This window comes from Jaculus jaculus, chromosome 9, assembly GCF_020740685.1.
Source record: "Jaculus jaculus isolate mJacJac1 chromosome 9, mJacJac1.mat.Y.cur, whole genome shotgun sequence".
In the NCBI taxonomy this organism is placed as follows: domain Eukaryota; kingdom Metazoa; phylum Chordata; class Mammalia; order Rodentia; family Dipodidae; genus Jaculus; species Jaculus jaculus.
Genome location: NC_059110.1, coordinates 124,107,634 through 124,124,041, shown reverse-complemented (window position 1 = coordinate 124,124,041; position 16,408 = coordinate 124,107,634). Strand labels below are relative to the sequence as shown.

Genomic DNA, 16,408 nt, shown 5'->3' with positions numbered 1-16,408 from the left:
CACTCCAATGATGCGCCTGTCACCCACAGGCTGTGCTGTGCCCCCTTCAGGATGAAGAATGAGGCAGCCACCACGAGTGGGTTGTAAAAGCTTGGTTTAATGTCCTAATGCTCCAGTGCGAAGAAATCCCAGCCCATTGGAACAGGGACCTGATGGTCCCACCCCAACTTCCTTTTCCAACCTGCGACCCTGCCCCCAAGGCCACTGCAGCCATGACTAGGAATTGGCTAACAGGGCACGCTCTGGGATCCTGCCCTTCCAGCTTCTGTGACTTGACTTCAGGGCTTCGTGTATAATGTATGGGCAGCGACAGCCCAGCTCACATTAAGCCCCGAGTTTGCCAAGGCCACCAAGGTGACCACCGAAGACGTATGTCATCGGCACTGGAGGCCCCTTGGCCAGGATTTCATACCAGACGCCAGACAAGCCCCAGCCTGCCTGCCCCCTACCTCTGGCAGTGCCAGTCAGAGAGTCCCTCAGAACAGTTATGGGAAAAGCTGGCGCCTCACACTTCTGACTCCAGACTGGAGATCCGCCTCCAGGTGCAGGGTCCTGGGAACCCTTGTGTCCCACAGGGCCCCCTGCCGACCTCTTCCGGCGCCCCGCTGTCCCTGTAGCCTTTGCTCAGCCCCAGGGTCCTGCCGTTGTGTGCTGGAGGCACGCAGGCTCCAGTGAGCCAGGAGCTGTGGCTGGCACAGGGTGGGAGGTGGGGGCAGGCAGTGCCCCAGCAGAACGGCAGGTGGGCCTGAGCGTGCAGGCAGACGGGCTTCCGGGGCTGCCAGGCGGGCACCGCAACTGCTAGGCTCTCCCCGCAGGCCTCGTGGTAAGACGGCAGCCGCCTAGACGGTGCCGGCCCCAAACTCCTGCAGGCCGGCCGGCGGTGGGGACAGGCGCAAGCGTGGCCGGTGCACCCGGCGGGCCACGGCCCCGGCCGCGTGAAGACCTCGGCCACCGAGCTGGGCAGAGAAGCGTGGCGAGGACGCGGGCCTCTGGCCCAGGCTGCGCGCAGCAGGGCCTCCCGCCGGGCCAGCTGCTCGGGCGCGAGCAGGGGCAGGTCGTCGGGCTCCGGAGGCTCCGGGAAGAGTGGGAGGAAGGGGCGCGCGCACCGCTGGGCCCGCGGGAAGGAGCCGCCGAAGTGGCAGTGCGCGGGGGACAGGTGGCGCTCTGGGAGTGGACGCCGCACGGAGGCCCACAGGTACCGTCCGGGGTGCTCGATCCGCCCCGGCGCCCCGCCTGACACCCGGGAGACGCCGGGCGGAGGCGCCCTGCACGTCGCGGGGGGACGGCCCGACGGCTGCTGGGCCCTGCGCACCAGCGCCGTGCGGCTCGCACCAGGCGCTGCCCAGGTGCCGGGGCTCGGGGCCCGCGGAGGCCCCGGGCAGGCGTGCGGGGGCGGCGCACGGCGGCCGCTGCCGCCCCAGCTCTCGATGGTGCGCGCAGCGCGGTCCAGGGAGCCGCTCACGTCCGCCGTGCTCACCATCTCTCGCGCCGCCTGCAGCATCTTCAGCACGCTGGCCTGGGCCGACTCAGCCGTCAGGTCCGGACTGGGAGGCCGCGTGGGGCTGGCGAGGCTCTGCACCCCGTTGAAACAGCTGTAGATGCCCTAGAGAGCAGAGGAGACAAGGCTCGAGCCTTGCGGTCTTGCCTGGCGCCAACCACTGACGTCCCAGCCCTGCCCCAAAGCATCACTCCTCTTAAGTCCCAAAAGCAACTATTTTTGTGTGTTTTGTTCTTTGTTTTGTTCCAGGCTGACCTGGAACTCATTATATAGTCTCAGGGTGGCCTTGAACTCACGACGATCCTCCCACCTCTGCCACCCGAGTGTTGGGATTAAAGGCGTGCGCCACCACACCTGGCCCAAAGCAGCTATTTGAATGTCCCCTGTGAGGCTCTGTAGATGAGATTATGTGAGCCTCCAGAGGTTCTATTATCCTCCCGAATTCGCTGGCAAGCCACGCCCACTTCCCAGGGCCGCGTTTTTTCACTCCTACTAATGGGACCGCAGCGGGCTATGACTTGTCTGCCACAAAACCTGAGGCCTGTGTGGGGAGAGGTGGGCACCTACCCTGCTGAAAGCCAGCAGGAAATCCAGCTGGGATGTATTGGGCACCGAGTGGCGCAGCTTCCAGTAGACCAGGTGTTCCCAGGCAAAGACCAGCAGGGCCAGCCCCATGGCCACCAGCAGCATGTAGAAGACCCCCGCCATGTTGTCGATGTCCAGCTTGCTGCTCATGACCTCGTTCTTCTCGTTCTGGCAGATCCCGGAGAGCCACACTGTCTCCAGTTTCTGTGTCTCTCCTGGTAGAAAGGACGCGCCAGGCTCAGGAACCACACGCAGCAGACGCCCCCCCGCCCCCACGCCGTGAACGTTTGCCTCCAGCCTGGATGGCATCTCTGTGTTCCCAATGGGGACCATCCAGGAATCCAGCCCAGGGTATTAGTGTCTAGCCTAGGCTGGCCTCAAATTCACAAGCCTCTTGTCTTAGCCTCCCAAGCGCTGGGGTTATAGCCGTATATCATTATGCCCAGCTCAGACAGCGTTTTATCTACTAAACACGGAGCTCTCTAAACACAAAGCTTCTTGTTTGGAGCCGGCTGGGCTGGACACTCAAACTAGCAAGCCCTGCTGGACTAGGCAGGTCCTTGACTGCACCCAGGTAAAGTCAGGACGAGGGAAACGAGACCACCACACGTTGCTCCTAATATCTGCCTCCCAGCTGCCCAACCTCACTCCCAGAGGCCTATAGACAGGTTCTGGGCATGCAGAGATGACCTCAGGTTCCATGACCACCCTGGACCCTATCCAGCCCTCCAGAAGTGATTGACACCCACCATCACCCAGGAACTGCAGGAGTGCCAGGTCTATGGCCCGCTTCCAGTGGGAGTCCTTCTGCATGGCAATGCCATAGCCAGTGGTGGCAAAGACCTTGCCAGACCCAATGGTGACCAGTTTGCAGCCCTCGTCCTTGCCCGCCATGTAGTTGAGGACAGCGGCGTCGTAGATGAAGGCATCCAGCTTCCTGGGGACAGGCTGAGCCCTCAGGGCCAGGGACTACGCAGGTGGGAGAGGGTAACGGACCTGGGGCCTGACGGGGGTCTGAGCAAGTAAGCTAGGCACCACCAGGAGAGGGCTGGACGACAGATGGAGCCTTCTCTGGTGCCCTTGCAAGAACCCCTCCCACCTGCCTCAAAAGACCAGTGGACTCTGCCCCAGAGGATGCACAGCCCCTCCGCCCACTCCCTTGGACCCCTAAAACCAAGACCACCACACCTCAGACAAAGGCGGCAGGTCAACATCACAGCCGCATTTCTCAGATACGATGGACATCCATTTTCACTTCAAGCTCCATTTTGCCTCAAAACCTCCTCACCCCCTCCCCGGAAGCCCCACAGGACAGCCCAGTTTCAGTGTCCTCGCCTTGGATCTCTAAGGGAGGGTTGCCTAAGGCTGGCGCTTGGGGGAGACATGAGGCTGGAGGCAGAGGAGGGTGCAGGGCTGGGGACCCACCCCATCTTCAGGCTGGCAAGGGCGTCCTCTACAGAGCGCTGGTTGAACTTGACCATGTGAGTGTGCATGTCTCGGTAGTTGCTGCGAATGTTTCTCTCCGTGCTGCCGTTGGGCACTGTGCCAAAGCGGAAGGGTGGGTACTGATCTTGAGGCCTCTGAAACTGTAGGCAGAGAGAGCAGCCACTTGTACCTTTATCCAGCTTCTAGGAGCCAGAGCCCGCCCCCGAGGCTGGATCTGCACACTCCAGACACAGCTCCAGACCATGCGTGTGGTTAACAAATGGGGACTCGCAATGAGGATGGGGGAGGGGGGCATGACTTACCCAAGGCCGCTCAGTCCACGGACCCAAACAATCACTGCCTCGTCCCCCACTCCCCACAGGTCCCCAGCTTCTTCCCACTCCAGCCACAGATCACATGCCTCAGACTCCGACTGTCCTGTGTGTCCCCATGCAAGGCTTGTTCCCACCCTCCACGGGGCCAGCACCCAGAAACCTTTTTGTCGCTGAGTCCCGACACCGTGTCGATGTACTGCTCCTGGATCATGAAGGCGGCGAGGTTGGCCGTGTAGCTGGCAAGGAAGATGACAGCAAAGAAGGCCCAGACGAGGACCATGATCTTGCTGGTGGTGCCCCGGGGGTTCTCGATGGGCACGGAGTTGTTGAAGACCAGCGCCCACAGCAGCCACACGGACTTGCCGATGGTGAAGGACGGGCCACCGGACTCTGGAGACAAAAGGGCGGACGCTGGGGCTCTCCTGGCCCACCACAAAAGGGTTTGTAGCCTGGCAGGGACCCTGTGCCCTGGCCGTCCCACCCAGGCCCAGGGAAGAGCTCACTCTTGCCCTTGGTGAGGTTCTGGTTGTAGCTGACGGGGCTGAGGTACTCGAACACGAAGACGGTGACGGCGACCACGGTGAGGCACATGACGAACATCATCACCCACACGGCGGGGCTGTAGGGCTCTGGGGACGCAGGCAGGGGGCTCAGAGACCCCGGCCCTCCCACCCAGCACTACCAGGTAGCGGCAGGATATGTGGCCCTGGGAGGGGGCTCACCCACCCTGCAGATAAAGCCAAGGGACCCCTGGCCCTCAGCAGCACAGTCCCAGAGGAGGGCAAGGCTCTGCAGTGCCCAAGGCTGCCGCCTCCTCCCGGCCCTGGCACTGCACACGTCACCACACCCTAAGAAGTGCCTGCGGACTTCACAGTCTCAGCTGAACCAGTCGTAGGGATATGGCCTTTTGTAAAATATTTTTTTTATTTCACAGAGAAAGAGGGAGAGGGAGAGAATGGGCACACCAGGGCCTCCAGCCACTGCAAACAAACTCCAGACACGTGCCCCACCTTGTGCATCTGGCTAGCGTGGGTCCTGGGGAATGGAGCGTGGGTTCTTCAGCTTTGCAGGCAAACGCCTTAACCACTAAGCCATCCCTCTAGCCCGGGATATGGTCTTTTATTTATTTATTTTTTAAATTATTTTTGTTATTTTTATTTATTTATTTGAGAGTGACAGAGAGAGAGAGAGAGAGGGAGAGGGAGAGAGAATGGGCGCGCCAAGGCCTCCAGCCACTGCAAACGAACTCCAGATGCGTGCACCCCCTTGTGCATCTGGCTAACATGGGTCCTGGGGAATCAAGCCTAGAACTGGGGTCCTTAGGCTTCACAGGCAAGCGCTTCACCGCTAAGCCATCTCTCCAGCCCGATATGGTCTTTTAAACCTGTATTATGAGGCTCTGGAATCAGGTCTTAACACCTTATTCTGACAGGGAAACTGAGGCCTGGAGATTGGAGAGACTCCTCCAGTCTTGGCCTCCTGGAATTAAAAAAAAAAGCACCATGGCTGGGGAGATGGCTGAGCAAGTTCAGTGCTTAACGTGCAAGTATGAAGACCTGAGTTCAGAGTCCCAGCAGCCACTTAAAATGCTGGGCATGGTACTGCCAACCTGTAAGCCCAGGGCTGGGGAGGCAGATCCTGAAGGCTTGCTGGCTAGCTAGTCTAGCTGAGTCAGTGAGCTCCAGGATCAGTGAGAAACCCTGTCTCAAGATGGAGCTGAGCATGGTGGCACATACCTTTAAATTTTTTTTTAATTTGATTTATTTATTTGCAAGCAGAGAGAGAGAGAGAGAGAAGAGAGACAGAGAGAGAATGGGCACGCCAGGGCCTCTAGCCACTGCAAACAAACTCGAGACACATATTCCCCTTGTAAATCTAGGTTACATGGGTCCTAGAGAATCAAACCTGGATCCTTTGGCTTCGCAGGCAAATGCCTTAACTGCTAAGCCATCTCTCCAGCCCAGGCACACATCTTTAATCCCAGCATTTGGGAGACAGAGGTAGGAGGATTGTTGTGAGTTCAAAGCCAGCCTGAGACTACATAGTGGAAAACAGTGAATTCCAGGTCAGCCAAAATAAATAAATAAAAATAAGATGGAGAGTAAAAGAAAAAGGCACCCAATGTCAACCTCTGGCCTTCATGTACACCTGCACCTATGTGTACCCAAACACATATAAACAGTCCAATTAAAAAAATAAGGGGCTGTGGAGATTGCTTAGCAACTAAAGACTTGCAAAGCTTGATATCCAAGGACCCATGTAAGCAAGATGCACAAGAGGGCACAAGTGTCTGGAGTTCGTTTGCAGTGGCTAGAGGCCCTGGCTCACCCATTCACTTTCTCTACGTGCCTCTTTTTCTCCCTTTCCCTCTATCAAGTAAATAAAATAAAATATTAAAAAAAAAGAACACTGTTGCCAAGAACACCTGCTCTTTTTCTGGGAAGGCCACCCTGGGAAGTAGGGCTAACTCTCTTCCCTGTGGCTGGGGATCCCACTCAGAGTCACTGTGTGACCTGCTAAGGCCACCCATCAGGAGGGGGTGGAGCTGGGGTCGCACTCTGGCTTAGCCAGCTCTCAGCCCTGCCTCAGCCCCCTACCTGTCCTGGCAGCTCTCTGTGCCACTTTGATCTGTAAGTGTCACCTCGCTTCCCAACTGGGCTCTCTGGGAAAGGAGGGACCACGGCTGCATCCCAACACAAGCCTGACACAATGGGGCTGCCCCCAAAATGCCGAGTTCCTAATCCAGTGAGAAATTAGCGCTGCTACCACACTCCCCGTGGTGCCTCACCCCCAGCCCACGGTCCAGCCCCCAGAGCACAGCCCCCTGCCAGCCTGGCCTCCCATCCCTCACAGTGATGCCACTGCCTGCCCGACTCTCCCGAATCCCCCCCACCCCGGGCTCAGACCCTAACACGTGGATACAGAGATCACTCCCTTCCCACTGCACGTGCCTTCCTTAGGCCGCCAAGACTCTCCAGGTGACTGCACTTGACCTCGAGGACTCACCCCAGACCCCCTATCTCTGTCCATGCCCCCCACACTCATCACCGTCCACCCAAGACTCACCCAAGAAGGCCGAGGGGGAGACAGTGCCATTGCTGCGAGCCACCATCACGCTGATGCCAGTCTCCACAAAGGGCACCGAGAAGTCTACGATCTCCGAGCGCTCCTCGTTGATGGTGAGGGAACCGATGGCCATGTCTGCGCGCTTGTAGTATACCTGGGCGCCGGGAGGGGGTTGGATGAGCTCCAAGGCTGAAGCATTCTCCCTTCTAGTACCCTCCATTAGAGCTGGCTGCTCTCTCCCAGGTCCCAAGAGCTCAGCTGTCAATACCAACGGCTCCAGAGGTCATCACTGGTGACATCTCAGTTTCCCCCACCCCAGCACACACCCACAGGGCCTGACAGACGCCTGGGGTGCGGCAGGAGACACAGGGCGGGCCTACCTCGCCGATCATGCCGTTCCACACTCCGCGCACCCTCTTGCCGTGCTTGCCGTTGGTCACCAGGTACAGGTCGTAGGAGAACCTGACCACGTTGGCTAGCTTCTTGAGGATGTCGATGCAGAAGCCCTTACAACACAGCTTGGTGTAGGGGGTTGTGTCTCTGCTGCTGCAACCACCGCCACCACAAGAGGCCATCACCAGTCAGAACCCATCACAGCCCTCAGGCCCTCCCAGCCTGGCACATAGGGAAGCGTTGACCCTCCTATGGCAATGCCCGGCTCACACCAGACCTGAAGCTGTGGTTACTCTGCCTGCGGCAAGGCACTGTGTTGGGTACGCAGCCACCCGTGCCGGGGTCAGGGCTCTCTACGATGACAAAAGGTCTCTCTTCCAGGGTGGCCACCGTCAAGTGCCGGCTGTCCACGACGGGCTGCAGGGTGGTGCTGTAGCGAGGCCACACCGGGTATTTCATGTAGAGGACGCCATGGTCCCAGCGCCCCACCTGCAGAGGGCAACCAGGCTTGGCTCGGGACCTCCAGTCCTGCTCCCCCCACCCTCGAGATGGGGCCTTTGGGGTTAGCCTGCCAGGACCCAGGACCCTAGAGACGCGTGAGACAAACAGATTAGCGGGGACCTGGGACATGTGGAAAACAGGAAATTGAGGGCGGGGACTGAATGTGGACACAAGGGCAGTTCTTCATGGCCTCCTCCAGGTCCTGGGCTCTGCGGGGTCTATTACTGTCTCACGTGGATGCTGGCCCAAATCATCTGCCTAAAGCCCAGGCTGAGCCTGTCTCCCCATGCCCATTCGCCATGATCTCAGCACAAAGTCTTCAGCCAACACTCGGGTCTGATGGATCCCTAGCACCCCAATATACTTCCTCACTTTCCATACCCCCAAATCCACCTACCACGTCACTTAAGAATAACCACCCTTAGCCGGGCATGGTGGCGCACGCCTTTAATCCCAGAACTCTGGAGGCAGAGGTAGGAGGATCGCCATGAGTTCGAGGCCACCCTGAGACTACACAGTGAATTCCAGGTCAGCCTGAGCTAGAGTGAGACCCCCACCTCAAAAAATCAACAAAAGAAGAAGAAGAAAGAGAAGGAGGAGGAGGAGGAGGAAGCAGCAGCAGCACCACCACCACCCCTCCTCTGGGGCTGGCTGGAGAGATGGCTTAGCGGTTAAGCGCTCACCTGTGAAGCCTGAGGACCTTGAACCCATGTAAGCCAGATGCAAAGGGGGGCACATGCTTCTGGAGTTCGTTTGCAGTGGCTGGAAGCCCTGGTGCACCCATTCTCTATCTATCTACCTCTTCCTCTGTCTGTTGCTCTCAAATAAATAAATAAAAATTGGGCTGGAGAGATGGCTTAGTGGTTAAGCACTTACCTGTGAAGCCTAAGGACCTTGAACCCCAGATGCAAAAGGGGGTGCATGCCTCTGGAGTTCGTTTGCAGTGGCTGGAAGCCCTTGTGCACCCATTCTCTATCTTTCTACGTCTTCCTCTGTCTGTTGCTCTCAAATAAATAAATAAAAATTGGGCTGGAGAGTTGCCTTAGCGGTTAACCGCTTGCCTGTGAAGCCTAAGGACCCCAGTTCAAGGCTCAATTCCCCATAGACCCATAGACCCACGTAAGCCAGATGCACAGGGGGGTTCTGGAGTTCGTTTGCAGTGACTGGAGGCCCTGACAGGCCCATTCTCTATCTATCTGCCTCTTTCTGTCGCTCTCAAATAAATAAAAATAAAACAAAGAATAGAATAAATTTAAAAATTAAATAGATAAATGCAGAACAACCACCCTCTGTCTGTGCCAAGCTAACATGCCTTCCTGTTATGCTACTTGCTCAAATCTTCCACAGCTCAACTTGAACAGCCCATCTTCCAGAATGCTTTCCCCAGTTTCTTCCTTTGGAAGTAGAGTTCATTCCTGCCCCTCCTCTCTACTACCGTTTTTGGGATTTTCTTTGGGGTTGGTGGGGTACAGGTGAAGCAGCCTTGCCGTGTATCCCTACTGGCCTGGGAACTTACTATGTAGGTCAGGTTGGGCTCAAATTTGCACTGACCTTCCGGCCAAGCCCTGGGATTATATCGGTGTGCACCACCACACCCAGCCCCCAAGCTGTTTGGCACACGTATTTACTCAGGCTCTGATCTCCATATCCTACTTGTTGACATGTCTGGCTGGCCAGCACAGACGTAGGTCACTCCTCCAGGGACAGACTATGTGACTGAAATGTTCCAGAAACTCGGTAGTGCAAGAAAGTCAGGGTGATATGGGAGCCCAGAGCAGGGGCACCTGAACTGTGCTGGAGGTGGGCCTGGAAGACTTCCCGGGACAGGAAGCTGCAGGTGAGAACTGGAACATGAAGGGTTGGATAAGGGCCAGAGGGGCACGACTCGGCTGTGGGGGTCAGAGAGGCGGGAAGAGGAAAGCATGGGTCCCGGGCTCACCCCCTTCTCACCATCTCCCAGAGGCGGTGCCGGTTGAGGGCGATCACAACCATGGAGGGCCGGACCAGGTACCCACCAGGGCTGAAGGAGAAGTCTCGGCCCTCCCAGGTGACATTCAGTAAGTGCCTGTGAGAGGGAGACATGCCAGAGTGCCCCTGTATTTCAGCATCAGGCTGTGCCTGAAATACCCCAGCACCACCACCAGCACTAATAACAGGGGCATCTGCTGTGGATCGATCCCGCGATCTTTGCCACACGCCCCGACACCTGCTTCTTTTTCAGATACTAATACTGAAGCCCAGAGAGATGCAGTAACGTGGCCCCAAGTACATGCTTGTAAGAGATGGGGCCGGGAAGCCCAAACTGCCACCCAGGTCCCCTCTATGTGTGGAGAGGTGCCCACCTGTAGAAGGCCTCCCGGGCAGGACTGACGGGCCCGGGATGGCTGTGACAGTTCCCAGCCGGGGCAGGCAGGGCACCGTGCTGACGTCGGTATCCGTGGGCACCCAGTGCCAGGATAGCCACACCGTCACGGACCTTCTGGCGCAGGCTGAGGCGCCAGCTCTCGGTGACGACGCTGATGAGGCCCACGGGGAAGGCGGCAGGGGGGGCGTCGGTGCTGCCCAGCGCCAGGTTGGGCACCAGCCACACGTGCCCGGGCCCCACCAGGCCGGCCTGCGCCGCCTCGGCGAAGAGCACCTCGGCCTCCTCGCGCGAGCAGTAGGCCACCAGCACGGGCGCGTCCACCTGGCGCAGCAGGCGCTGCGTGCGCGCGCGGGGCCCGCCGGGGCCCAGCTCCAGCGTGAGCACGTCCAGCAGCCGCCAGCTCAGGTAGCTGGCGTCGGCGACGGCGCGCACGCCCTCCAGGAAGAGCGCGTGGCCCGGGTGCAGGCTGGTGATGACGGCGAACGCGCTCCAGTCGTACTCCTCCAGCACCTTGAACAGCACCTGCAGCTGCTGCTCCAGGGACACGCCCAGCTGCAGGAAGGCGGAGCCCGGCTCCTGGGGGCGGGGCCGTGGGCCAGGTCAGGGGCGGGGCCGGCCTAGCCTCCTCCAGCTCCCCTTCCATCCAGCTCCCCTTCCACCTGTCACCCCGCCCCTCCAGCTCCCGAGCTCGGGAGGAAGACCGGGCAATCCCGAGACCACCCCTACCTTGCAGCTCATTGGAATCACCTAGGCAGCTTTGCAAAGTACGCAGGCTCCCCCCCCCACCCCCCTCCCCCGGCCCCACCTGCCTGGACTGGACCACCGACCACCCTCTGAGAGCGTGTTAGAAATGCACATACTGTCAGCCCCGCGAGGTTGCGCACGCCTTTAATCCCGGCACTCGGGAGGCAGGGGTAGGAGGATCGCTGTGAGTTCGAGGCCACCCTGAGGCTACATAGTGAATTCCAGGTCAGCCTGGAACAGAGTGAGACCCTGCCTCAAAAAAGCAGATACTCAAACTGCACCCTGCACTGTGAGCAAGCGCCTCCAGTTTTTCTGGAGCCCACCACTTTGAAGATGAGTCTCAGAGTTGCCACTCTAGGCGTCTCTATTATTGTTTTTTATTATTATTGCAATCACAGTGAGAACTGCGAACGTGGGCCTGCCAGCTGGTGCCCAGCAGAGGTAACTAGAAAAGCAGTGCCCTGCCCAACTCCCTGGGAGTGAGAAAGTTCACCATTGTTGGCCCCAGAGCCCGCAGGCACTGCCAGCTTGGGCTACCACAGTCCTCTCCTTAGGGGTGAGCTCCCTGGGACCAACAGAGCCCCTTCGAGATGCCACTTCCCTGCCACCCTCCCAACCTTTGGTTTGCTTGCTTGCTTGCTTGTTGTTTTCTTTGCTTGTTTGTTTCAAGGTAGGGTCTCACTCTGGCTCAGGCTGACCTGGAATTCACTATGGAGTCTCAGAGTGGCCTCGAACTCACAGTGAACCTCCTACCTCTGCCTCCTGAGTGCTGGAATTAAAGGCTTGCGCCACCACGCCCAGCTTGTTGTTTTTTTTTGTTGTTTTTTTTTTGATAAAGGCTAACACTACAGTTCAGACAACCCAGTTTCTTCAGCAGACACCTTGCAGTCAAGAGAGGGAGAGATGGAATATGATGAACGTGGAGACTTGGAAATCCAGTCACCAGTCACCAAATGTGACCCTCATTTGGCTCCTGAGCCCAAGCAAACAGACTTAAAAATAAACATTTGTGACATTTATGAGACGATTGGGAAATGTGGGCACTGGCTGGATATTGGATGAGGTTGAAGAAGTTTTATTATGTTTTAAACATAATAATGAATAATGGCTTTATATTTTTAAGCCTTCATCTGCTAGAGACATATACTGAAATATTTATGTGTGGGATCATGAGATGTCTGGACTTTTTTGTTGTTGGTTTGGTTTTTCAAAGTAGAGTCTCACTCTAGTCCAGGCTGACCTGGAATTCACTATGTAATCTCAGCCTGGCCTAGAACTCACAGATATCCTCCTACCTTGGTCTCCTGAGCTGGGATTAAAGGCGTGTATCACCACACCCCATATGTCTGGACTTTTACTTCAGTTTAACAGAGCAGAGAAATAGGTGGGGACATGCATGGGCCAGACAGGTTGATCAGAATTCTTTACACTCTTTTTTGTTGTTGTTGTTTTTTCAAGGTAGGGTCTCACACTGGTTCAGGCTGACCTGGAATTAACTATATAGTCTCACGGTGTGGCCTTGAACTCATGGCAATCCTCCTACCTCTGTCTCCTGAGTGCTGGGATTAAAGGTGCGTACCACCACACTTGGCTGGATTCTTTTTTTTTTTTTTTAATTTATTTGGGATAGAGGTAGAAAGAGACTGGGCATGCCAGGGCCTCTAGCCACTGTAAATGAACTCCAGATGCATGCACCACCTTGTGCATCTGGCTTACGTGGGTCCTGGGAACTAGAACCAGTGTCCTTTGACTTTGCAGGCAAGTGCCTTAACCGCTAAGCCATCTTCTCCAGACCCTGGCTGGATTCTTTATACTCTTATGTCTGCTCAAAAGCCTCTATCATAAAATAGCCCAAAACTAAAAACTGAATCAACTTTGGACCTCAGTGCCTCCTTCAGATACCCACTTACTTCGAGGAAAACCAAATGCTTCCCAAGTGCTGGAGCCCACCTCCGTCTCCAGGCTTCTCTCTGCTCCTGAAAAGCTGTGAACCTCACCCCCAGCTCTTGAACCTGCGTCTCTCCAACACCCCCCAATCCGTCCCAACTGCCCTTTAACCTCCTGTCTCAGCATAAGCGTCACATCTTGAAAGACCATCTCTGACCAATGCCCTATCCAAATGAGCCCCTGTGAAGCACCCTTTCTGAAAACTTCCACATACTTGTCCTTCAGGTGGCTGTGTGTGAGACTTTTCTCCTGGGAACACCCAAAGTTGAAAAACTAATAGAGAGTGACTTTTTTTTTTTTCTTTTGGTTTGCCTTCCTTACTCCTGGAACAGTGACCTAGCTTCTTATCTCCCTTCTCACAAGCGATACCTTCAGCCCACCTCCTGCCCTGTCCCAGCTTCCCAGGACCAGAGCCACTCCCTTGTCCTGGTCAAGCCTAGTCTCCAGCCTCAGACCAGCTCTGGGCTCCAGGGAAGAGAGAACAAGAGTTTGGATAGGGAGCTGGGGACATGATTCAGCCACTAAAGATGCTGCTTGCAAAGCCAGACTGTTCGGGGTTCGATTCCCCAATGCCCACATGAAGCCAGGTGCACAAAGTGGCGCATACATCTGGAGTTTGTAGTGATAAGAGGCCTTAGCTTGTCCATATTCTCTCTCTCCCTCTCAAAGAAATAAATAACAAATAAAATGCCTTTTTTAAAGGGCTTCAGAGATTGCTCAGCAGTTAAAGGCACTTCCTTGTAAAGCCTGATGGCCTGGGTTTGATTCCCTAGTACCCAAATAAAGCCAAATGCACAGTGTGGCAGTTCATTTGTAGTGACACGAAGCCCTGGTATGGCCATTCTCATTCATATTCTCTCTCCCTCTCTGCTTACAAATAAATATTTTTGTTAAACATTTATTTATTTTAGAGAAAGGCAGATAAAGAGAGAGAGAATGGGCACACCAGGGTCTCCAACTGCTGCAAATGAACTCCAGATGCATGCATCTCATTGTGCATCTAGCTTACATGGGTACTGGGGAATCAAACCTGGATCCTTTGGCTTTGCTGGCAAGTGCCTAAACCGCTAAGCCATCCCTCCAGCCCAGAAATAAATAAATAATTTAAAAATAAATAAATAAATAATTTTAAAAAAGTTTCAATAGGCACCTTGGGGGTGAGGACCACAGCAGAGCCCCCACTGATGCTGAGGATGGGCACGTGAGTCTGGGAGGAGATGAAGTCCAGGAGCTGAGCCACGGCCTCGGTGTCCACATTGTCCTCGAAAACGATGCCGTGGACACGGGCTGCACCCAGGAGCCCACAGATCTGGGTGAGGAGGCTGCTGGGATTGGTGTTGTTGACTCCAACAGTGAGTGGCCGGATCTCCAAGGGCAGGTCCAGGAAGTTCTGCGGGGTGAGACGAGCAGGGGCCTGGGCCTGCAGTGGCCCTGAGCTACCGAACACTACGGCCACTGTCACTGCCTGCTCGCCCTGCCCTGGGCCTGGCCCTGCCCAGGCACCGAGGAGTGAGGTGAGCAGCAGAGCGGACCCCAGGGCTCCACCCATTTCCACTGAAGGAACCCTACAGAGAGACCAGGACAGGCACAGACAGATAGATAGACAGAAGGTGAGGGTCAGAGTTAAGGGACACACATACACAGGACAGAGAAGAGAAAAGCCTCTTCCCACAGGAGTGGCAGACAAAGACACGGAGAAAAAGACACGTTAGTTGAGCATCCCCAGGGCACCTCAGAGAAGCAAGGACTGGGGAGAAAGGAAGTCAGGAAAAGGTTTGCAATCCCGTTCTGTGAACAGGACCCTTGTACCCTTAACTAGAAAGCTCAGACCTCTCCCCACCCAGTCCTCTGGGCTCAGCCTTAGAGAAGAGCTCTGGAAGGGGTGGGTGTGGTGGTGCAAGTCTTTAATTCCAGCACTCGGGAGGCAGAGGTAGGAGGATCACTGTGAGTTCAAGGCCACCCTGAGACTACATAGTGAACGCCAAGTCAGCCTGGGGTACAGCAAGACCCTACCTCAAAAAAAAAAAAAAAAAAAAAAAAAACACTGAAATGCGAATCTAGTGTTCAAGTGTATGGAGTTGAGGTGGACTGACCTGAGTTCGAATCCCCAGTCCATCACTTACTAACTATATAATCTTTGAGAAGTCAATTAGCTTCTCTGAACCACATTCATGAACTCATTATTCACTGCTGTTAGTGGTTTTATCCCATAGGAAACAGACCCTTCACCTGGTGAAGAAAGGTCTGTGACAGCCACATGCCCCCGTCCCCTCTACTGCTGGATCTTGCATCTGCCCTCCTCGGAATATATACTACTGCTCGGGCTGCCCTGCTTACCACGAAGCCGGTCCATGAGTGGCTCCTCCCAAGCACTGACATCATTGTCACCCTCCCCTGGACGGGCTCAGGCAAGGAGGAACAGCCCTCCGAGGCAGGCTCAGGACACCTGAATCCCCCAGGTGTCACAGGCCCCACTGCTCCCATCCCGCTGACGGCGCGGGTCCGCGTGCATCCCTGTCACTCAGCGTCCTGGATCAGGACCAGGAGCCAAGAGGGTGAGAGTAACGTGGCTCCTGGGCACTTGCTGATGTAGCACACAGCCCCAGTTTTGCCACCTTCTCCATCTTCATGACACCCTTCACCAAAGCTCTCCCCAAAAGAGAGCCAAGGGAGGGGTCAGGGTGGCCCTGCCACTTTAGGCCCTCTGGATAATGTGCACCCAAACAATTGCCAACACTCCTGCCCAGACACGGGCATCTGAAAGGCAGATGCTCTCAGGACGGGCTCAGGAGCCGCCGGGGTGGGTGACTCTAGCTTTCTTACTAGTCCTTGTTACAGGCTCCTTTTGCTCAGTCTAATTTCTTTCTTTTTTTTTTAATGGAATTCTTTTTTTTTTTTTTTTAATTTATTTGAGAGCGACAGACACAGAGAGAAAGACAGATAGAGGGAGAGAGAGAGAATGGGCGCGCCAGGGCTTCCAGCCTCTGCAAACGAACTCCAGATGCGTGCACCCCCTTGTGCATCTGGCTAACGTGGGACCTGGGGAACCGAGCCTCGAACTGGGGTCCTTAGTCTTCACAGGCAAGCGCTTAACCACTAAGCTATCTCTCCAGCCCTCAGTCTAATTTCTTACACAACACTGCATGGGTAGGGAAATGCATGAATTCACCAGGCAGCATGCAGGAAACTTTCTCTTCTCCCACCCTTGCTGAAAGGATCCTTCTAGAGGAAGACCACTAAAGGGACAGCTCAGCAACATGCCTGGGTGGGGGGGGGGGGATGTGTTCCTTTAATCCTAGCACCCAGGAGGCAGAGGTAGGAGGGCCCCCGTGAGTTCAGTGCCAGTCTGGGCTACAGAGTAAATTCCAGGTCAGCCTGGGCTACAATGAAATCCTACCTTTAAAAAAGAAGAAAGCAGCCAGGCATTGTGGCTCATGTCTTTAATCCCAGTGCTCAGGAGGCAGAGGAAGGAGGACTGCCGTGAGTTCATGGCCATCCTGAGACGATATAGTGAATTCCAGGTTAGCCCGGGCTAGAGCAAGACCCTAC

The 16,408-nt window shown here is 55.9% G+C and overlaps 1 protein-coding gene across 2 annotated transcripts; it reads right to left on the bottom strand.

The window, feature by feature from the left end:
• Positions 1-452: 452 nt before the first annotated feature.
• Grin2c (glutamate ionotropic receptor NMDA type subunit 2C) lies at positions 453-14,408 on the bottom strand. 2 transcript variants are annotated; one of them, XM_045159134.1, is made up of 13 exons: positions 14,010-14,408; positions 10,146-10,744; positions 9,754-9,868; positions 7,580-7,791; positions 7,290-7,455; positions 6,910-7,063; positions 4,347-4,472; positions 4,004-4,233; positions 3,509-3,669; positions 2,833-3,020; positions 2,066-2,298; positions 1,073-1,603; positions 453-991 (listed from the first exon to the last, which is right to left on the bottom strand). In XM_045159134.1, the coding sequence occupies exons 1-13, from the start codon at positions 14,406-14,408 to the stop codon at positions 506-508; spliced, it is 3,600 nt and encodes a 1,199-aa protein (XP_045015069.1). In that variant the 3' UTR covers positions 453-505. The 2 variants fall into 2 exon arrangements, with proteins under 2 accessions (XP_045015069.1, XP_004655214.2); XM_004655157.3 differs by having other exon boundaries at positions 453-1,603.
• Positions 14,409-16,408: the final 2,000 nt, after the last annotated feature.